The sequence below is a fragment of the Dipteris shenzhenensis genome, chromosome 20 (genome assembly GCF_047967505.1).
Source record: "Dipteris shenzhenensis isolate YYH24624 ecotype China chromosome 20, Dip_SZ_1.0, whole genome shotgun sequence".
Taxonomy (NCBI): domain Eukaryota; kingdom Viridiplantae; phylum Streptophyta; class Polypodiopsida; order Gleicheniales; family Dipteridaceae; genus Dipteris; species Dipteris shenzhenensis.
This window is the reverse complement of record NC_141615.1, coordinates 38,135,652-38,158,795: the sequence shown is the minus strand read 5'-3', so window position 1 is coordinate 38,158,795 and position 23,144 is coordinate 38,135,652. Positions and strand designations below refer to the sequence as shown.

Here is a 23,144-nt window from a genome sequence, read left to right as displayed (position 1 = left end):
TATCATGCTAGAACAAAGCACATTGAGGTGCATTATCACTATGTGCGGGAGAAGGTTTTACTAGGTCTTATTGATCTAGTTTATGTCAGCATAGAGGATCAGGTAGCTGACATATTCACGAAGGCATTGGGCGCAGAGAAGTTGCGTAAGTTTAGAGACCTACTTGGTGTGCAGGAATTGGGATTGAGCTCGAGGGGGAGTGTTGAGATATCGAGCTCCACTAGCGATATGCCTACTTGGTGTGCAGGAATTGGGATTGAGCTCGAGGGGGAGTGTTGAGATATGCCAGGGTGACCGTTGCGCATTTATGTCACCGACTTGTTAGCTGGAGATGCGGTTGGTACACCACCCATGAATAATAGCTGGATGATAGCTATCCTTATGTACTCTAGTTCGTGGCTCAGTTAGTATGCCACCTTAGTTAGCTGAGTTTGGTTTGAGACCCACATATAGGGTTCTTATATTTCTTTGTACTAGAGTTCTTTTGGCTTTCACAACTAAGAAGAGGAAAATAGTTTTCAACCTCCATCTTTGTGTGTATTCCCTCATTGTGTATGTGAGATAGCCACAAGTGAGACTCCTTCCTTCTCTCGCACTATCTTCACAGGTCTGCCAATGGCGCTCCACTGTTTGAGGTCGAGTCAATGCAGTTGTGGAGCGTTGCTTGAAGTAGAGGAGTCGGCTTGTTTCCTAGTGCTTGGTTGGACTGCTGCTTGTTAGCTATGAGCGATGGAGAGCTGCGTTCCAATTGTTGAAGCTATGAGCTCGGTGTAGGCGATTGAGGAGCCTTGTTGTAAGGAGCCTTGTGTCGCCGGTTGAAGGCATTTGAGGCTGAAGTTGCAGGAGCTAGAGTCAAGTCTCTGACGTCTTTGCCACTATTTTTTGTCAGACACTGCTCTATGCTTCTCTGTTTGTAGTTTGCCGATGGTGTGTGCTAGACCGTTGTATGCCAACCCCATTGCTATTGAGTTGTGCCTTTCTTCATTGTGAGTCGCTTCAGTTTGTTGTCACATCTAGAGTGTTGTAGTTGTGTTCCTTGGTTGCTTTAAACTTGGCCTAGGTCAGCTTTGTGTAGAGTCCACTGTAATTTTGAGTATTACACCACACAACAAGAACCATAGCTTACAAAAATTGTGTATATCAAGGGTCTAATGCTTGAGGATCAGAAGTGCCTCAAGGACCATAAAAATAGTAAACCTTCGAAACAGACATTTGGGAGGAGAGTTCAAATTGAAGATGAGAATGAGCTCTATGTGAAGAGCTAGAGTGGTATCAAAGGTGCCTTAAAGGGCGGGCTTATTGCCTTGACTACAGCACGGGCCTTTGCTGTCTCAAAGAAACTCTTTCACAAAGATCTCTTGGAATAATGCCTTGCCCAAGGAGGGCTTGATTCCTTGACAAGATGCAAGGGCTTGGGAGCACCATTGGCTCTGATACCATGATAAAGTGGGGAGCGAGAGAGAGAGAGAGAGACAGAGAGAGAGAGAGAGAGAGAGAGAGAGAGAGAGAGAGAGAGAGAGAGGGAGGAATGCACACGATATAGCTACTTGTGCACTATGCTGTATTGAACATAAACATGAATATATACCTGAGAACCCCTTAGGGAGGCTTAGGGTTAGGGTTTGTCCTAATGCCCTATAGGTATGGTGCAATTTACACTATGTGAAAATGCAGATCATGCCTAGCCTAGTCTAATGCCTGAAGAGCACGATGATTAAGGAGGACCAAAGCACCATGAGAGAGACATAAGGTAGACAACACTCAATCTATTCCAATGTGTTATTGCAATACAAAAGATAGGCTTCTTATATAGAGAGAGCCTTTTGAATAGTCAACACTTGTGGGATCCTTTGATCCACATCTCTCCTAGTGGTAGTCCTTGCTCCACATTCTCTCATCATATAGTCCACATCCTTGGGTGGCTACTTTAATTCTTTCTACACCATAACTTAGCCTCTAATTTATGTGCACATGGCACCATATCTTAACATGTCCCCTTGGTGCCATGATCCATTGGCTACCACAAGGTGGTCAAATGTGAGTTACAAATCCATCACCTCCCCTTAATGCATACCTTGCTACTTAAGGTGGTCAAGTGTGTGGGGGTTAAAGGTCACTGTGCCTTAACCCCGGTTATGTACAATACTCAAACACATATATAAATGAATGAAAAAGAAGATTGGGGCGGTTATGCACCCACCAAACTTGTGTGGCTCTCTATCTCTCTCTCTTCTTCTTCCGTTCTTGCTTCCGTTGAGAGCACTCCAACTGGTATCAGAGCCCGGGTGATCTAGCTGAGCGTGCATGAATGCTTGAAGCTCAGTAGCTCCGTGGGAGGAAGGAGAAGCTCTGTGGGAAGCTTTGTGGGCGACTTTACTTGCATCTGAGTGTGCAGAGACCTTGGTGGAACCTTTGGAAAAGTCACTTTGGCTTTGTGAAGTGGTTTTGAGAGCCTGTTAAGTGGTTTCAAAGAAAAAGTCGTTTTTTGAGCTTTTCCCTGTTCTGTTTGATGACAGAGACTCTGTATTGACTTCTAGAGGCAACTATTGCTTGCTTTTGGTATCCACTTCACTTCAAGAGCTTGGAAACACCTTCATTCTTGAATCTGGGATCATTTCATTGGATTTCTAACTCACTGTGTCAGTTTCTGCGTTTTTTGCTCGGGTGTTGGAACTCAAGTTTGGAGTAACCATTTGTAGATCTGTCAGTTTCGGTGGACTCAGGAGGTCCTAAAACTTCTATGTTGCTCATCATTTGCACTCCGGTGGAGTTTACAAATAGCTCTGTTTCCAAAAACGTTTTTCAGTCCATGTGCTGGACCCAGTGATTGAGACCACGGTTTCCAAAACCGTCTGTCCCATTGCGTTCCGGACACCCAAAAACCCCTACCTGTCAGTCCTTGCACGATTCGGTGGAGGATTCTCAGAGTTATAGATCTCTGTGTATTCGATTTCGTCTCTCTATTATGCATTTTTTATTCTAAGGTTTTGAAACCTTAGATTTATGCCACATGGCAATGGATAAGTGTTGACTCCCATTTCTCACTCATCAGTTGGGATTTTAGAGTTCTGGCAGAAGAGAGATATTTGTAGATTTTCTTGTTGATTCCGATTATGCAATGGCGCCCATGTTTTGAGGCATCTCAGGTTCTATTTTCAGTAGCGGTCATTACCGTGGGACTATGATTTCTTGAGCATACCTTATGTAGATCACTCTGGTTGTAGTTTGAGCAGTGTGCGCTCATTCGTGGTATGCATTGGGTTGCAGTGGATGATTTATAGGCCATTTGGATGCATTACGGTCCTTATTGGATGCGCTGATAGGCCCAAATTGCCTTGTGGGATGCTATTTTTAATCGACGCTTTGCACATGGATGCTATTTTATGCTGAGGGATAGCTTTGACACATTGCAGGTGATGCACTGATAGTGCTATGCTCTCTTGGATGAGATATTATTGATGCATATGCCAGTGGACGGTGTTTATGCTTGAGTCATTTGGCACTTATTGGCATTTTCTTTTGGGCCAGATTTGCTCATATGGATGCATAGTATATGCACATGAGTCAGATGCATCTTTTGATGCTTTGAGCTTTGAGTTTTTTATGATATTTCAGTCTATTGTGGCATACACATTTGGGTGCACCTGGTATTTGGTGTGATTCTCTCTTGCAGGTACTAGCATTTGGGATTTTGTTTCATTTGCATCATGGCATCCTCTTCCATGTCTGAAAAGGAGTTTTTCAGCATTAAAAAGTTTAATGGGACAAACTTTTCTTTGTGGAAAGAACAAATAAGGGATGTGCTTATTCAAAAGAAGCAAATTAAACCCTTGGCAGGGATTGAAGCTAAGCCTGCAAATATGTCTGAGGATGATTGGAATGAGTTGGATGCATTAGCAAAGTCTACTATTAGACTTCATCTTGCAGAGTCAGTGAGCAGACTACAGAAGATTTGTGGAAGAAATTGTGTGCCACTTATGAGAAGGAAACTGCCTCTAATAAAGTTTACCTCGTGAAGAGGTTGTTTGAGCTGCAGATGAAGGAAGGGGTCTCCATTGCTTCTCACTTGAATGAATTCAATATTATTTTTAGCCAGCTTCAGGCTCAGAAAATCAATTTTGATGCGGAGACTAAGGCAATATTTCTCTTATGTTCATTGCCATCCTCATGGGATACCTTCCGTACAGCTGTCAGTAACTCTACACCTGGTGGAGTACTGAAATTTGACGATGTTGTGGGTAGCTTGTTGGCCGAGGAGATTAGACGGAAGTCTATGGATGGCAACAAGCAGGATGCAGCCTTAAATGTGCAAAGGGGCAGATCACAGTACAGGGGGAAATCCCAAGAAAGAGGGAAGTCTCGTAGCAAATCTAGGGCACGGAACATTGAGTGTTACCATTGTGGCAAGAAGGGCCATATGAAAAAGGATTGCTACAAGCTGAAAAGAGAGCAAAAGGATAAGAAAAAGAATGCAAATTGGGGTGCAAATCAAAAGGAAGAGAGTCCAAGGGAGGACAAAGGAAAAGTGAAGATCGAGGAGATCAATGCAGTCACACATGATAGTGACAATGACGTTCTCTTCATGTCTAGTTTATCTACAGAGTTGCTTACCACTTCAGATGATGCATATTCCCAGGATTGGATTTTGGATTCTGATGCTTCATTCCATGTTACTCCCCATAGGGAATGGTTCTCCACTTATGATAGTGGAAAGACAGGTTGTGTGCATCTTGGAAATGACTATGCATGTGACATAGTGGGAGCAGGTGACATAAAGTTTTCTTTTGCAAATGGGTCTGCATTTGTTTTAAAACATGTGAGACATGTGCCTAAGCTGACCAAGAGTCTTATTTCAGTGGCTCAGCTAGATGATGCTGGTTTTCATATCACTTTTGGCTTTCAGAGCTGGAAAATTCAGAAGGGCTCCATGCTTTTGGCCAGGGGTGCCAAGTGTGGGACTTTGTATCCCTTACATGTATCAGGGGTATTTGATCATGTTATTGCAATAACCGAGTAGCCAAGCACTTCTTTGTGGCATTGCAGGTTGGGGCACATGAGCCAGAATGGAATGAAATTCTTATGCCGTTTGGGTTATGTACCGCATTTGAGTTTCTCTGATTTTGAATTTTGTGAGCATTATCTCTATGGGAAGCAAACTAAATCAGCCCATAAAAGAAGGGGAAAGAAAGAGTTTGAAATGCTTGATTTGGTGCATTCAGACGTATGTGGTCCCATGCCTACACGGTCATTAGGCGGGGCTGAATACTATGTGACATTCATTGATGATGCAACTAGGAAAGTGTGGGCTTATGCTATAGCTCAGAAGAGTGATGTGTTCCAGGTATTTCAGAAATGGCTGGCCTTGGTTGAGAATCAGTCAGGTAGAACGCTTAAATGCCTACGGACTGATAATGGTGGAGAGTATCTCTCTCATGACTTTCAGCATTTCTGTGATACACGTGGGATTAAGAGGGAGCTCACATCCCCTCGTACTCCAGAACAAAATCCAGTTGCAGAAAAGATGAACCGTACCATTCAAGAAAGTTGCAATGCATGCTTTCCAATGCAAGTCTTTCTGGTGGTTTTTGGGCTGAGGCAATGAAGACTGCAGTGCATGTGATCAATAGATCACCTAGTAAGAGTTTGGATGGTGGTATTCCTGAAGAGGCATGGAGTGGCAAGAAGCCCTCTTACTCTCATTTGCGTATATTTGGGTGTGAGGCATATGCACATGTGCCAAAAGAGCTTCGAAAGAAGCTAGATCCTAAGTCTAGGAAATGCATCTTTCTAGGTTATGGTGAAAGTGGAGAGATGGGCTATCGTCTCTGGGATCCAGAAGCAAAGAAGATCATACGCAGCCATGATGTGGTCTTCAATGAGAAGAAGATGCATAAGGCACCCATGAGGGATGTGGAAATGAGGAGAATCACTTTCCAGGATGTGAATCCACCTGCATATGTTGATAGACAGCAAGTTGTCCATGCACCAAATGTGCAAGAAATGGTACCACCAAGTACTCCCACAGGTATACAATCAAGGGTAGAGGATGGATCATCTAGTGGTGGAAATGATGAGCCAAATATGCCTTCCCTTCTCGCCTCCCTCATCTGCCCCCTCCCTAGGCCAGCCCTCTGCCTTACTGTCGAAGGCCTTGCCTCCCCCCCCTTCTTCTCTTCCCCTCGCCTCTCATTGCCCCTCTCCCTCTCCCTCCCCCTTTCCCACACCATGACCATTTCTCCCTCCAACCCCAGTCCCCCCTAAACAACCACTCCCTCCCTTTCCTTATGCGCATCATTTCAAACCCCCTCCCCCTCACCATCTCTCCCTCCAGCCCTACTTCCCCCCTCACTATCCCTCTCCCTTTCCCCTTATGTTGCTCAAATCCCCCTCTCTCCCTTCCCCCTTCTGTTGCTCGACCCCCCCCCCCTCGCACCTGCCAAAAAAAAGAAAAATTAATGTTCAGTGAGATGAAATTTTGTTGCTCCTCTCTTCCCCTTTTGCCTCCCATCTCTCCATCCCCCTCGCAAGTTCCCTTCCTCTTGTGGATGTTGGTATCTTTCATTGGTGTCAACTTACTGTTGCTATTTGCTTACTAAAAAGTCAAACCTTGATCACATCCTCCGAACGGAATTCCTTTGTGGTAGAAGCTTTATTTGCAGCTGTGGCTCTGTCATGTGTCATTACGTGTATGTGCTACGGCATGCCGTCCCATTGCTGCTAGTTGTGTCGTATACCTTGGATTTACCACTTAATATACAACTTTCTTACCTTAGAGTTCATATGAGGTTGGTCTGAGTGTGACAGTCATTGTAGATATAGCATTATCGATTGTCGATCGCCTTGAGCTTGTGTGTCGCTGTAGTGTTGCTTGCTAATTGCTAGCTGCCGGTCTTGCTAGGTTGTTGTTTGTTACAGAAAGGCTCTCGTAGTTTTCTCTAGAGAAAAAAGCTCTCTCTCATCCTCTCTCGCGAAGTATAGGCTAGTAGTATAGAGAACAATAAGACTCTCTCCCTCTAACTCTCAAGAGCAAACTCTCACCCCAATGGATGAAAAACTTTCTAAGGGAATGAGAAAATGAAAAACTCAATCTCTCTCACAAAGAAATGAAGCTTAGAAGATCTCTCACTCTCTCATAGATAGCGAAAGGCAAAACGATGCTCTGATACCATGTGAGAATGCGGATCGTGCCCAATTTGCTATTGCAATACAAGAGATAGGCTTCTTATATATAGAGAGCCTTTTGAACAGTCAACACTTGTGGAATCCTCTTATCCACATCTCTCCTAGTGGTAGTCCTTGCTCCACATACTCTCATCATGTAGTCCACATCCTTGGGTGGCTACTTTAATTTTTTCTACACCATACCTTAGCCTCTAATTTATGTGTACATGGCACCATATCTCAACACACCATCCTCTAGTGGCCAATACCCCTTATTCATCCAAAAAGATTAGGCCCCCAAAGCTACAATTTAAAAGTAGCTAGTAGGCAACCTATGCAATGTTGTGACATTATATTGATTGAATGGGGATTGAATGATTGATTGGTCAAATAATAAAAGTAGAGAAATTTGTATGTATGTGTGTGGTGTGTGCGTATGATTGCTTGTCATGTGCGTACACATGTATATGTGCATGTCCATGCATGCATATGCATATGAATGTGTGTGCACACGTGTATATGTGTTTTAACCCCGAAAAAAACTTTGTGTGTGTGTGTGTGTGTACATTTTGCATGTTTGATAATATTTGTGTTTACGCTCACTTGGATGTTTGTGCATGTGTATTGGTGAGTGTGTGCTTGTGTGTGTGTCTTTGCACCCACTACTTACATGTGCATGTGTCTATGCTTGCTTCCATGTGTGTATGTGTGCAGACATTGTGCCTATATATACACATGCATGTGTGGTGTTTGCGTGTACATGTGTTCTTGTGTGTGTGTGCGCGCATGCGCACCTATGTGTACGCATGAGCAAACGTGTGTTTTTGTGTGCATCTATAGATGTGTGTATATGTGTATTGTCTAAGCGTATGAATATGTGCATGTGTGGTGCATGCATGCATATATGTGTGCAGATCAGTAGTCTAAGAGTCAAAGGGTGATGGTAGTCCAAAGAGTTGAAGGGAGGTAGTCCGGTAGTCTAAAAGTACAAGGGTGGTAGTAAAAGAGCCGGTGGTGGTAGTCATCTTATATTCCTTATTTTAGAGATTGAGATGTAGCTCATAGGCTGAGCCAAGTGGCATTCATATAGACCTCCTCCTCTAACCATGTGGCAAATTTCTCTAAAATAACTACTCAATTTTCTTCACCCACTGATCTTGGCCAACCGCCAATGGCCTTTCGAAGGTCATTGATTTCGACGATTGAAGTTTAATGTAAGTGAAGATTGCCCAAGGTCATTGATTTTGACAAGTGAAGTTTTTTATGAGTGAAGATCGTCAATGGCGTCCATGTCTATCAAAATTTCCTCCAAAATCTTGTGAATTATAATTTCTTTGCCATCATCCTCTCCCATGTGTTTTGTGTTTGTACTTCTGAGCCTTTTGATGTATTAGAAAGTCTTAGTTGTACTGGCGAGTTTCAGATTGTATAGACTCATGCAAGGCCTTCGAGGAAATCAAGGAAAAAATCAAGTAGTGTTGTAACGCTACGAAAAGATTCAGAGGATCTATGATTGAGTAACAAAGATCGAAGTAGCCATTCATTGCATTCTTTATGTCATTATGGAGAGACGATGCAAGAATCAATTTATGAAATTTCACAGCAATGAGGAGTCCTCCCATGTTCAAATTTCGTGCAATGAAAGGCTGAGAGACTTTTAGCATGGAATGATTGTCCAAGTCTACTCGATTCGCTACCGATGAAGCTAGGATGTGGGGTGGGAGTGGGTTGCAATAAAAGCATCAAGATCTTATGGGCCAAGAAAGTGAAACAATGTTATTATAACTGCAAAATCATGACACCAAATCTTTGGGAGCGAGCAACGATGGATTTGGGGAGCAGTTTTTAGAAATGAATACATTCTTTGCAAATGAGAACAAATTTGGGGTTAGATGTGAGAAAAATCAATCTCAGGGTCTAAGAGGTATCTATGACGATAGATGTCAATGTAATGAGAAATGGGATGAGGCATCGAGTAGAGAAGGAATAGAAGCAATTTTCGTAGATGGTTCAAAGAAGAAACTCATGATTTTGTCACGAGTGATGTGGATGATGCTTGAGCTGAGCACGCACTATGAATGGGCACGTTGGTGGCAAGAGCAAAAAGTGCAAAACCACTACGTAGATGGAAGTAGGGTGGAAGGTTTTGCACAATCCGACTTATTGCGTGGATCCCCAAGCCACTTGATGAACAATTTCTATCATCACGACAAATTTGTACTAGATGTACATTGCCCATCTTCCAAAGACTACAAACGATGAGCTTTAGCTTCCCACCATTCAATTGTGGTATTCGATGTCCTTTCATGAAGGGGAAATTTGCGAGGGAGTGTTCACATTTATTCCTTAAAGTTCGTGACTGTAGAAAAATCTCCTATTACTTAATTCTAGGTTTCAGAAAAACAACCAGAATTGTTTGTCGCATTACTCTAGCCAAATTGATTGAAGGTTTTCGATCTCACTAGCGAGACCCTTATTTCAACAATGAATACTCCTTAATCCATGACCTCTCTCCTTGAAAACGCATAAACATCTCTCCACTGAGAAACCCAATTTCCCATCCTCGCCTTCAAGCCATTCACAGGATTCCACGATGGGCATCCGTTTGGACAGCTATAAGACACGCCCTAATTCTTGCAGTAGCTATGAAAATTGTGGATCCAAGAGTCTACATGGGGTGCAAGGGAAGGAGGAACTGGGAGGGGAGTTGGTGAAGCGCAAGAGGAAGTGGGAGGGGAGTTGGTGAAGCCCGGAAGTGAATGGGAACTAATTTCTAGAGCTTCCATTGATGATGATTAGGAGCAAGAGGAGAATGATAAGATTAGATGGAGCAATAGATTGAGGCAAGCAAATTACAAGGAAACTAGGGAATGAGCAAGCAAGTAAGGAAGTGAAGGAGGAATGCGAGATGTCATTTTGAAAATCGTTTGCAAATGGAAATTGGAAAATGTAAGTTATAGTTCAGACGGCCATGACTTGAAAGCTCAAAGACTACGATGGTGCTGAGATATATACGATATGTCATAAAAAAAAGGCAATCACTTAATTGCTTGCTGCAGAATATGGCAAGTTAGGTGTATTTAGTGGTTTATCGAGTCCAATATTCATCAAATGGAATTCCACAAGAAAATGTAGAGGGTACATCAAAATCTACCCAAGCCTTTTGCATGGAAGGTCTAAAGCACCTCACAACATAACGTAGGTGATACATGGCTTGGGAAGTTAACTTAGAATCAAACTATGGGTGGACTACATATTTGAATACATGATTGAAGATTTCATAGTTGGGCAGGTTCGATGACTAATACAGATCAAACAATGAAAAGAAAGGGCTCTAGGCCTTTTTTTGATCCCCGTGGCTACCTTGGACTTTACAAATAAGGAAATGACCATGCGTGGACATCATGGTCATGCGCATCTATTATCATGTGCAATTGGTGATTGTTATCGCCCTATCGTCAACTTGATGTTGGGCTCCTCCTAGCATGCTTCTAGGTTGACCAAGAGTTTGCCAAGGATGACTCTAGCAATTGCCTGGGCACCCACTGGTCTTGGTCATCATGGATGTTGTCTCTACCTTGGCTTCCTTTATCTCGCATGCATGTTGCCGCTCCAAAGATGAAACCTCTATTGGAGCATTCAATAGGCCAAGCTTTCTAGTCAATGATGCCTTTACTCCTCCTCCTCCTCCTCCTCCTCCTCCTTTTCCCCTCCTCCTCGTCCTCCTCCTCCCTCCTCCTTCTTCGTGCAGTCACCTAAAATATTTATGAGATGCTTGTGCCAACAGTTAGTATCATGATGGATTCTTGGATGTTACATTTATAGCTAAGATGAGCGAGGACGTTCGGCTTCTTATGAGCAAGGAGAGATTAACCCTTCATTCCATAGCGCATGTTGTATGCTGATAGGCAAGTGCTTTGGGCCTGAACTTTAAAAGCATGGCATGCTTGCCAGCCCGTGTTGCCATGTTCTTTCTTGTCTGCTCTTCTTGCAACAAGAGTCCTAAAGAGAGAGGATTGCTACCCCCCCCTTAATGACAAATTCAGCGAGGTATGGAATCTGAGATAAGACGGTCGTAATCATCTCTGAATCCGGAATAATCTCATCTTTATTCATCAACTGTTTTCTCAAATCCTGAAGTTTTGTGAGGTGAGCATTCATGGAATCTCCCTCATCCATGTGTGTTGAGATAGCTCTCTCTTCAGGAAGGAAACTCTGGCATCATTTCTTGCTGCAAACATGCTCTCTAAAATCTCCCAAGCTGCCTTCGAGGTCTTGCATGACCGAATGTGAGGAATGATAAACCTCTTGACAAAAAAGGAAATAACTGAAAGAGTTTGTGCATCTTGTGATCCCACCTTTTCTGTTCTGCTGTGGGAGCCATCAAAGTAGTAGTTGTTGCTCCTATCACTTGTCCTGCACCGTGACCTCTGCCCTTGCCTCCACCTTGAGTGGGAGTGACAGGTGCAGCCACAGTTTCTGGCCTTGATTCATCTCCATTGACATAATCCCATAGATGTTTGCCAACCAAGATGTTGCGAACCATAAAACTCCACAAGGAGTAGTTGGTGCTGCTTTCACCAAAAAGAGAGAGAGAGAGTGTGTGAGCAAACATACACATAAACAGAGGTCACATGCACATCTAGGTAGAGACACACACACACACTCAAACATGCCCAAAAAATAAAAAAAAAAGTGCATGTGTGTAGATACACCATGGTGTGTGTGCACACACATAGATAAGCATACACATATTCATTATATAAACGTTGATTGTATATGTCTTTGGATACACACACATATATACCTATGCATATTGCCACATAGAAACACATACACACACACACATGATGCACTTACCCAAAAAAATGTTTTTTGTAACTAAATCCTATGTCAAGGCTTAATGCCTCTAACCTTAGGATTTAGTCAAGGCTTAATGCCTCTAACCTTAAATTTGTTTAATGTATATGGTTATCATGTGAATGAGATGAGTCTCTAAAAGTCCTAGGGTGGTAATCCAATTCCGAGGGTGGCACGTGGCAACATTTCCCAAAGCTCTTGTTCTCCAAGCTGCCACGTGGGTGTTTCTTATATGTAACTAGAAAATAATGGTATCTCGAAAACCCTAGTATTGTTCTGCCTACCCCAGTTCTGATGTTCATGATCTCAGCGTTTTGGCCCGACCAAAGGTAACGCTTTACAAGAGGTTGGAAAAAGACTTCTAATGAGGCGCCCATAGCATAAATCAAAGGAAGGCGAGCAGGTGAGGACGCCCTTCCTTGCAGCTTTTGGTTATTGGCAAGAAACAAAACGCGATTAGGTAGTTCTCAGTAGCTATCTATAATGCTAACAATGGGCGTCCCATTTGTGTAATTTACGCTTATTTATCCGGTGGACAGAGTAATTACATGAAGTTATTAGCTTCCTTAAACAGAACATAGAATTGAGGACTTGTGTGCCATATAAGTCACCATAGTTGAGGCCCTCCGGATTTATGTGTTCGGCGGAAGCCGTTTGTACAGATGTACTTTCTGTCCATGCAGATAAATCAGACTGCAGGCGCTTGTAGGACATCCGATGGAGTCAGGGTGGATGGGTTCGATCCTGCCGCCTTTGTTTGAGAGGCTTAGGATTTTGTCTCATACGAGACCCCAGTGCCATATTTTTTGCCTGAACTAGTGCTATTATCCTGTGTCGTTCCCGTCAGACCACGAACCAGATAGGAAAGGTTTTTAAATGTGGTTTTTATGTATCTAAGTATGTCATTAAGTACATGCAATAGAGGCGTACATGCTGCATAGCTATATTCTTACATGCACAGTCACAGTACCTTCTTGTTGATGCCCTTCTGTAGTGACTGTATTTTGTAGCATGGCTGTACACATAGATGCAAAGTTTGAAAGCTTTGTTTGAGAAACTCTGTCCCTAGTTCATTGGTCCTTTTATTTCAAGGCCCTTTTAGGCTTTATTGGCAATTATCTTGACTCATATTTGTAAGGAGGTTTGTAAAGAGTTGTTTGACAATGAGTTTCATTTCTTTTGGCATGCTCTTCTGTCTGTGATTTATTCCTCTATGGCTCTCTTTGATTTTTTGAGTACCTTTTACAGTTTAGCATTTAAACTATTTTTTTTGGCTCATGACAGGTCTGGATACTAAGCAAATTTCTTGAGGTATTTGAGGACCAAGATTGTTCAATCCATCGCGTTGCAGACGTTTTCCTAGATGGCAATTTTGTCTGCAGCCTCTGCTGCACTCTTGCATCCTCCTAGGCATGCTCTTGGTGAGTTTGATTGTACCCACGCATTGGGTCTATTAAATATCTGGTGATATTGAAACGTTTCCACAAGTGGGGGGAATTGGAACCCGAAACAGTAGATAAATAATGCTTGAGAGATGTATGCAGAGAACTCTTGGTTGGGAGAAGCTCTTTTTGGGGGAAATTTATGTCACCTATATTGTTTTTGGGGGGGTGGATTGTAGCTAATGTGGGAAAGTATGGTTTTCCAGATGCACGTCCTCAATCTTCAGTGACCAGCTTGAATGGTATTGGAACTTCTGGAAATCTCATAAGAGTGGAGGTTGATGATGTGGCACAAAGGCCATCACGTTCCTCATGCATATCCATGTCTCTTGCAAGCACCTGCAATGTTGCTTCGGTGAGTTTTGATCATTATTTGTTTTTGCTCTTCCTTGTATTAAGTTGATGCATGCTGTGACAGAAATTAAAGTTCATGGCTCCAAATGGCATTCAAGTTGCCCCTTTCAAATTCATTGTAGGGCAAGTGTACAAGTTGTGAAAGGATCACATCTTGAGACGGTGCTTGTTCTCGCAAGAAGCTCAGTCCTTCCTAGAGGAGGAGGTTGTTGGCATGGGTGGAGATGATGTAGCTCTAGAGGCCATTGTCAGGAAGGCCATGCGACTTGGTGTAATAAGCTTGGGAATGATCCCTAGAATCATGCATCTATTCCATCCTTTCTTGTTGTAATCAGGTCGAACTTTGATTGGCTGATGTCCATTGCTTTTAAGTGTCTTGCTATTTTTGTCCACTTGAAAATCTTCAAAGGTGGCTGCTTCGGCGATCATAGTTGCTAGAGCCTAGACTATACTTAAGGCTCACATACAAGGATGATGGATCAAAGGGTAGCGATGAGTGTTGGTATGGGTTGAGGAAGAATGCAGACATAGAGCCGGCACATACGAAGAGACAATACATTTTTTCATGTAGGTTATGTTTTTCGGTTATGTTTTCTCTTTAGTGGAGTATGTTAAGGTAGTCCGTATGTGCCATACTTCTGGAAAATTCCGTACAAATAGAATAATATAGTTTACAACTATGATTATAGAGGGGCTTGATGATCACCAAAAATTGGGAACCAAAGCTTGAGTGGTCAAAGGGTCCTGACTAATAGTGGTGGCCAGCCAAGAGAATGTGGCCCTCTCTCAGAGGCAATGGACGTGAGAGTAACACAAATCAATGCCTTCTCCTCATAAACAAAGTAGAGCTTGCTGGTACCTGCGTAGTTAATGAGAGTGGAGCATTGATTTCTAACATATTGATTGGTTTGCCAATTGTGCCATTGAGTTGTCAAGTACATGGATCCTAGAATGCACTTCTTGTTGTGTCAATTAGTTGAAGACTTCAGAGCCATTGGTAAAAGTAGATTTTGTAGGATGGAGAGTTCATGTTTCATTGCACAGTATAAGATTGGATTGACAATATGAAAGTGTACTTAGTCATGTTAAAGATTCATGTAGATTTCTTGTCATAAGGGTACAACACGCAGTGGGTATCGTGATTCTGATTGGGTTGGAGATTGGTATATGCGACAGTTGGAGACTTCAGAATTCAGTGTCTTGTTGGGGTCTAGGGCCATTCCGTGGCACAACAAGGGACGTCGGTCACTCGTCACGTCTTTGGCAAAGTTCAGACTCTAGAGCGATGTTATCATTGGCTTACAGTTTGGTCAGGGTCAAATGGTTGTGGATAACGTGGTGGTGATTCTGGTGGACCTAGTGTTTCATGTTCAAATGGAGCACTTGGAGGACGGGTGCCATTGGGAGCTGTTCCAAGAAGAGCAAGACGATCGGATCCTTTGAGCGCCTGCGACATGTTCATGAGAGCTCTTACCACAAATCAGCAGGAGCACCTTACACATTGCATGGAGTAGGTCCCAGATCTTGTCATTGAGAGTGCTAGATTTTAAGTGTCAATGACCAACTTATGAGCCCTGATACAAGGAGGCATCACTGCTTGTATCATCTTAGGGATTTATCCACATGCCACATGGGCAGTGCATGCAGTCCGTGTGGGACTGCACAGTCCATCTATGACTGCCATTTTGGGCTCTATGTGGGGCTGTTTACCAGTCCTTGTGGGACAGATCTGGGGCAGGTTTGGCTGTCCACAGGGACAACGTTGTGGTGGCTGGGGGCTGGCTACTTATAGGGGCCACCTCAGTCTGTAGACAGACTTTGCTCTGTGATTGTTTAGTCTGTGAACAGACTTCGATATGTCAGTCTGTCAGGCTTCTGCCAGAGGGGACAGTCAAGCCTTGTATCAGGAGCACATATGCCACTCTTGTAGCATCCTACCGAATGATTAGCACACACAAGGACAGCAGAAATGCACTCTACTGGATCTCAATTTTGCAGCCTCTTAGCTGTAGGTAGAGTGCTGCACTTGGTTGCGTTTGTGAGCATTTCTTTGTACTTGACAGTCTTGAGTAGGATATTTTGGCTATTCTATGTTGCTGCATGCCGTGTGCATGCTTCAGCAAATCAGCCTATGTCAGTTGACTAAATTTCCAGCCGAGGTTGGGGCAGGTTGCTGCACAGCAAGGTATGGAATGATGTCAGCAGCTGTACATGCCATCAGGTCGGGGGCAGCTAGGCAGGCTGCCATATCATCATAGCAGAACTGGACTGCTGAGTGCAGTTGGTCACATCAGCAGGCTGCTGGCAGGCAGCCATGTCAGCAAACACATGATGTCAGCAGTTGGCTGATGTCAGCAAGTGGGGCAGTAGAGAGCAGGTTGTGCCATGTTTCAGGTTGGCCTGCAAATTGGGTGGGTCAGGTCCAGGGCCTACGAAAGGAGTGAACTCATGTTTCCCCCACTGTCAGTCGATCTTGGATATGGTGGCTCTAGGTTCATGCCAAAGAGGTTAATAAGATGCCATCATTGTTCATCACTGCCTCTATATCTCTCTTACATACATTACCCCCCTCACCCCTTTCCTTTTTCATCCTCTGTCCTGCTTCCTCTCTTGCATGTATGTATATAAATCATTTACCTGCTACTTGCCTCAAACCTCATTTTGTAGCAAAGGCAGTTTCCTTAGTTAGCTACTGGTTTAATTAGCCTCTTTAATGGCTTCTAGATAAATAGTTCTTCTATTAAGGGGAGCCATAAGTTGCCACGTGGCATCACAGGCTGGCTATCCCATACGTAGACTTGTAATTGATGCCAGGCCACACCTATAAAAGGGGGATCTGCTGTACTTGACCATTCACGATCTTTGGTATAAACAATTGCTTTGCTGTTCAAGATAGCTGAGCTACTTGATGTGCATAACCAAAAAGAAATGTTCCTGTCCTGTCCCTGTACAGCCCACTACAGGCTCCTGTGTAAGTCCAGCCCACGACTTACCACTCCTACTCTTCCCCTAACTCAGAAGGTACTACCCTGGCCTAACTTTCCTGCTATATTTTTATCCTAGTTTGCCTAGTTAGTGGTGACTATCTTTAGTCTTGTTGCATTGGTATCAGAGCACTTTTGTTGGGATTTGGTGGGTGAATTTCCATCATTCTGCCTGAAAATTGGAGCATGGATTCATGACCCTCATCCCTACCCCTGTGCAAGAATTTGTCTTGGGAAGGTGTCTGTCAACCGCTGCCACGTGTCAGCCTGTAGGAAACCCTATTTGTCAAAGTGCTCAGATTTTGGGGTTTTTTGTATCAATGGAATGATCTTGATTTCCTGATTCTCCCTATGTGCTGGAATCACGAAATTATTAGGGTTTGACCCCACATTGCAGTCATAATCCAGACGCAGGTGGAACAAACAGCCAGTCAACGATCTCCTGGTAAAATGCACCAAATCATGTCATATTTGGCTTGTTCTGGTCGCCATAGTCTCTAGGTGCTGCTTCTACACTTTCGTGGAGACCTAAGCTCAAATGGAGGAGTTATGAGCAATTTTGACTGGCTGGCATAGAAGAACTGCTGCAAATTTCAGATTTACAGCTCCATTTTGGGTCAGCTTTAGTGCATATAGTTGACCAGCTCCATGGATGCAGCTGATAAAGTTTGATAGTGATCTGATTTTTTGTTTCTGAGAAATTCGAAATTCAGTTGCAACAGCTAGCGCGGGACAGTTATTTGCCAAATGTTCTAGCAATTTCTTGCAATCCAGGTGCAATGTTATGATTTTCTACTCTTGATTCGCTCTATGGTTCATTCTTAGCATAAGGATCACCTAATCAAGTGAGAAATTTCAAGTTTTTTCTCAAAAATTTGACCTGCAAAATTAGGGCAAGACTGGAATTTGGGGCTTTTGGTACTGGTTCATCTGCATACTTCCCAATATATGCTAAATTGAGGGAGACTTATTGATTTTGACCCTTATATGGATGAATTTTGGCTACAGCAGTGTATTGTTGTATGAATAGTGAATCTATTGTTCAATTCTTCTATCACACTGATATATTAAACCCAAGCAGTGCTTCTGTCTATAGCTTTGACAGAGAATTGGCTGTCCAAACCATTCTAAGTCCTACACAGGTCTCTATACAGTTTGTTGTGCAAACGGAGACTTGAAACAGTCTGCTATTCCTTGGAAATTGACCTATTATTGATCAGGCCTTAAGACAGTTGATCCTGTGCGTGTAGCTAACCCAGTGGGTATTATGGCTTCTGCCCGAAAGACCTATTATGCCAGTGGAGTAACTGCTCATATGGTCAAGGATTCTGCACATGGTAAGGCTAGTAATGGTGACAGTGCAGCAACTGATGAGTTGTCTCTGAGATTCCATTTTGCCAGCAGACCTTAGGTCAGTATTGACATTCCAGGAGTATATACAAACAGTTAAAACTATTGATACCAAAAGGACTTTTTCATCAAGATATGAAAGACAAGATTATACTTTCCAAGTTCAAAGGGGATTCCACCTCTCTTGAGGAATTGGAGGAATGGCTCAGCAAGATGGATGACTACTTCCTTCTCTATCCAAAAAGTGATCAAGGTAAGATCAGATTTGCTGTTCTTCATCTTGAAGATTATGCCCACTCATGGTGGAGGCACCTACAGCAAGAGGGAACAACTTTTAACTCTAGGGATGAGTACAAGGCTGAAATGTCTAGATCTTTTATATCTCCTTTTACTAGATAGTAGAGATCAATATATTTGCAGGAGGTATGATCTAACTCAGCAAGGATCAGTGAAAAACATTATGAAACAGTCTTGGAAATTGGCTTTATTTGTTCATGGTATTGATGACAAGGTTAGAAAGATTTATTGCAGCTGCTTGTGAGACTACTTTGACGGATGTATCTAAATGGCTAAGCTACTGCTTTAAAGCCATGTTGCCTAGTGTCCATGAACTTTGGAGGGACTTATTAAAAGAGGCAGATGTCCCGTCGTACTCAAGCTGGATTTTAAATGACTCTATAGGAGTGATTCCTATTGTAAAATTTTTTAATTCCTCTCGAAGCATTCAGGAAAAAGAGTCTCCTATTCTCCTTCAAACCTATGATTTTACCATGCTTTACACAAAGATCGAGCTAGAAGACCTGAAGTTTAGAAAAAAAAAGCTAGTGGTTGAAGTTTTCAAGCTACGATTTGACAAAGATAGATGCAAAGTGCTAAAAGTTGAGAAAACAGCCTTATGCTTTGACTTTTTGTGGCTAAAAAATAAAGATCATGACATAGGTTCTAAAAAGAAAAGATACACAAAGGTAGTAAGTGTGGAAGATGTTTGCTCTTGGATAGATTTTCTTTTAGATAATCTTTACATCACAAAAGGTGATTCTTTGTTTCAACAAATTATAGGAATCCCCATGGGCACTAATTGTGCCTTCTTTTTAGCAAACTTTTATCTTTTCACTTATGAATTTGAGTTTATGCAACATCTTATTTCTATCAATACCTGCCCTATCATTTGACATAAGCTTAGCCAAGTCAGGCGTTTTATAGATGATTTATTTGTACCAGATTTTCCTAACTTTCAAGACTTTATGTACAAAGACGCTAGTGGTTTTGGAGAAGGAATCTATCGTCGTGACTCTTGTGAACTGAACTGCACTTCAAGAGGGGATTCTTGTGTTTTCTTAGATCTTAGACTTTCTCAATCTACCATAGGATTAGAGGTTTATATATACGATAAACGTGAACAACCTGAATATAGTGGTTTACACATTATAAAAATGCCTCACATTGACTCAAACATCTCTGATTTGGCAAAATATGGAGTCATTTCTTCCCAATTCCATAGATTTTTTCGCCTTTGTACAACTAAGGAGTATTTTATCACTCAATGTAGTAATTTGATCACTTTACTATTACACAAGAGGTATAATCCAAGGAAAATAATGAAAAAAGAACGCACAATCTTAGATATGAAGTCTTTTATCTATGGTGTATCAGCCTTAGGTATGTTTAGAATGATTGAACATAAGCTGAAAACAAAAAGTGAGGAGCTGAATAGCCCGTTTTTCTTTTAGTTTCAAAAGAGAGTTTGTTTGAGTATGCTTGTGCTTTCTAAGTATTTTCGCCTCTTTGTAGGAAACGATACATAAGTGTAAAGGGCCATTTAGCTTTTTATGTTTTAAATGTGTGTGAGAGAGAGAGAGAGAGAGAGAGAGAGAGAGAGAGAAAGCGATATTCCAGTTTTTTGGAAGAGATTGTTTCTTGACTTGCTTGTTTATTTTTGCTTAGTCACCTGCTTGCTTCCTTCTTTTTTTCTTGTTTTCTTTCTCTTTTGTTTATTTAACATATTTTAGTAAGCACTGGGTTTGCCCAAGAGACTCCGCGGGTCTTTAGAAACTTAGTATAGCTGCTTATGCTTGGGCACTTATGACGACATAAGTGTTGCTTTGCTTGCTAAGTATGTCTTCCTTTTGTTTTTCATAAAAGTTTTTGTTTACCTCTTTTTTCTTCTCTTTCATTTTCTCTTTTATTTTCTGTGTAGATTTTTGATCTTTAAAACAACAAAAAGTATGATTGGACTTATTCTAGTCTTACAAAGGTATATGTATAAGACTACATATATTTATTATCATCTTTGCCTTGGAGAAATTAACAAACGTTTGGGTGGTGATAATACTGTTGGAGGGCAACACATGTCACCTTAAAGAGAGAGGGCCTTGCTTGTGGGTGTGCCCGCTCAGTGTGAGGATAGCCTAGAGCGCCCCCCTGTGAGGGTAGTCTAAGGCTGTGTAGGCGGGGCATCTGGCTTTGGAGGCACCTAGGGTTGCAATCCCTGCTGATCAGGGCACCTCATGGACCCGCTTGCGAGCTGTGTGAGCAGCCCCTGGAGGTGTTCTCTGTGTGGAGGCCTGTTTTCAGCAGCATATAGTTGGCCACCTGGGGCTGCTACTGGCCCTCAGGTCGGCCTGTTGGTGAGCAGGGGTGCAGCCCTCATATAGGGCCTTGTGGAGCCAGGGCAGGAGGTCGCCCCCCTAGGAGCCCATTTGTAGGGCTGTGTGCCCAGGCCTGGGTGCTGCAGTCGGCCCCCCTACCAGCAGGGGTCGACCCTAGCCTAGCAGCCGACTAGGGAGGGGCTGGGAGCTATTTATAGGCCCCCCCTCAGCCCTCATTTCATCATCTCATTGGAGGGCCTGGCAGAGGAGTAGAGCCAGCCTAGTCTAGCACCTGAGGAGCAGGGTAATGGAGCAGTTCATCCACTCCCTTCCACTTGGTTGTTGAGCTGTTTGTTCTGAGCTCATGAGCAGCCTGTTGGTTCTGTGGTTTTCCCCCAGTTGTAGCGGGCCCTTTTATTTCCGCTGCACTTCTCATAGATACAAGCCTATGTGTATCTGTGAGAAGTGCAGCAGAGCAGGGTAGTGGAGCAGTTCATCCACTCCTTTCCACTTGGTTGTTGACCTGTTTGTTCTGAGCTCTCGAGCAGCCTGTTGGTTCCGTGGTTTCCCCCCAGTTTAGCAGGGTTTTCTCCAGAGATCACTTGCAGTTCTCTTGTGCCTTTCTCTCTCCTCTCTCTCCTTCTCAGTGTTATTTCATGGCATCCATTGCATGACTAAGTTCAATGGTTTCAAGGAATACCATAAGTCAAGGTGCTATAGTATTTATACACCTTGAAGAAATAAATTTGAGCTTCTGATAGGAGTCATTATAGAATTGCTTGTCTGTGAAGGGAAATGCAAGACTGCAACTTATTGGCAGGACAAGTTGAAGTAGGGCTGTTTGTGTTTATAGATGTTGATTTCTGTTGTAGGTTAAAAAAAAAGACTGTTTTTTCAGGAGGGTCTTTGCAGTATACAGGTGCGTGTTATTTTTTGCCTCTTTATAATTCTTCTTACCTAATTCTTTTTTGCAGCGAGCAAGGTGCCTTGCAGAGCAGCAGACTGTCCAAAACCCTGTTACTGTCAAAACTCCTGTCCAGGGTAACCTTTCTCATTTACACACAATTTATATCCTATCTTTGTACCTGCTTGGTGATTGATTCGTGGAGATAATGCTCATATCTATGATCAACTTGCAGCACGTCAAAAGGAGAATCTTCCAAAACTTGATGACAGTGGTCCTGGAGGTGGACCTGGCCGTGGTGGTGGTGGTGGTGGTGGAGGAGGTGGTGGAGGAGGTTGGGCAGGTGGCTTTTTCTTTTGGGGATTACTTATGATGATTGCTTTTATCAGGGACAAAGAGAAAGAAAAACCTTACAGGCACAGCAATTTAACTAGGAGCAAGCTAAAACAAATGCGTCAGGCTCAAACACAGTGATCATAGTGATGCAATTACAATTTTTCTTGAGATAATGTCTTATGAAGGCAGTGTTAATTGTGATGGAGTTCATGGCTAGTGGAGGTTTTTGTTTCCATACAACGATTGTTCTGTTGCGTAAAGGCCTCAGCATCCCTTCTGCATGTTTGTAACATGTGAACAAGGCCCCACTGGACTGAATAAGACATGTCAAATTAGTCCTTAATTGTTGATAGAGCTGCCTTCCTAGGCAATCGTGTATATTTTATTGAATGGTATTTGGAACTCATCAAATTGAATGTTTCAGAATCAAGTTGGAACTAATGCAATTCTTACACCAAAGTTTAAGCTTGAAACTGCTTGGAAATCTTTTACCAAGCTACTACACATTTCAAACGGACTACCCATTTGAACTCCATGCACCCCCCTCCCGTGTCTACACATTATTTTCGAATGTCACTCAGTCACGGCATGCATCTTAACCTTCACAAGTGGATTGTCTTGCACTTCTGTCCTGGTTGAGATTGTGCAAGGCTGATTGATAAAGAGCTTAAAGTATTGTCTTAGAAATCTTTTTAAAATATTTATTTACTGTTGGTAGAGTAGTTCCCATTAATTCGAACATCCCATAATAAGGCCAATGGTGGAACGTTTGCCTTGTATGCTAGAAAAGAAGCATTCTTAATTACAAGAAGTTGGAATATAATGGAGGAATCAGCCCAAGTATTCTGGATGAAAAACCTGAACTAAATCTGTTAGGTGAAGACATGTTCTCATATGGAAAGTTCATCTTTACATACCAGCGAGCGTGTAAAACCTATTTGGTACTATGCTTCTTGCTAAAGGAGATCTGATAGCCTTGGACCTTGTATGTTAAAGCAGGAAATATATGATTGCACTCAATGACCTTAAACAGCTGAGGAGAAATCTTGATCTTATTACTTCAATCACTATGAGCTAATTATCATCATAGGACTGTGTCTCAAACGCCTAAAAATATGCCATAGGATACTATACCATTGGCTTGGAAGCAGTACTTCATAGATTT

At 42.6% G+C, this 23,144-nt stretch overlaps 1 protein-coding gene across 1 annotated transcript; it reads left to right on the top strand.

Moving 5' to 3' along the window:
* Positions 1–12,254: 12,254 nt before the first annotated feature.
* Positions 12,255–22,450, top strand: LOC147889623 (uncharacterized). The gene is made up of 5 exons (XM_087391959.1): positions 12,255–12,424; positions 13,306–13,442; positions 13,670–13,818; positions 21,714–21,780; positions 21,879–22,450. The coding sequence occupies exons 2-5, from the start codon at positions 13,385–13,387 to the stop codon at positions 22,115–22,117; spliced, it is 513 nt and encodes a 170-aa protein (XP_087248085.1). The 5' UTR covers positions 12,255–12,424; positions 13,306–13,384; the 3' UTR covers positions 22,118–22,450.
* Positions 22,451–23,144: the final 694 nt, after the last annotated feature.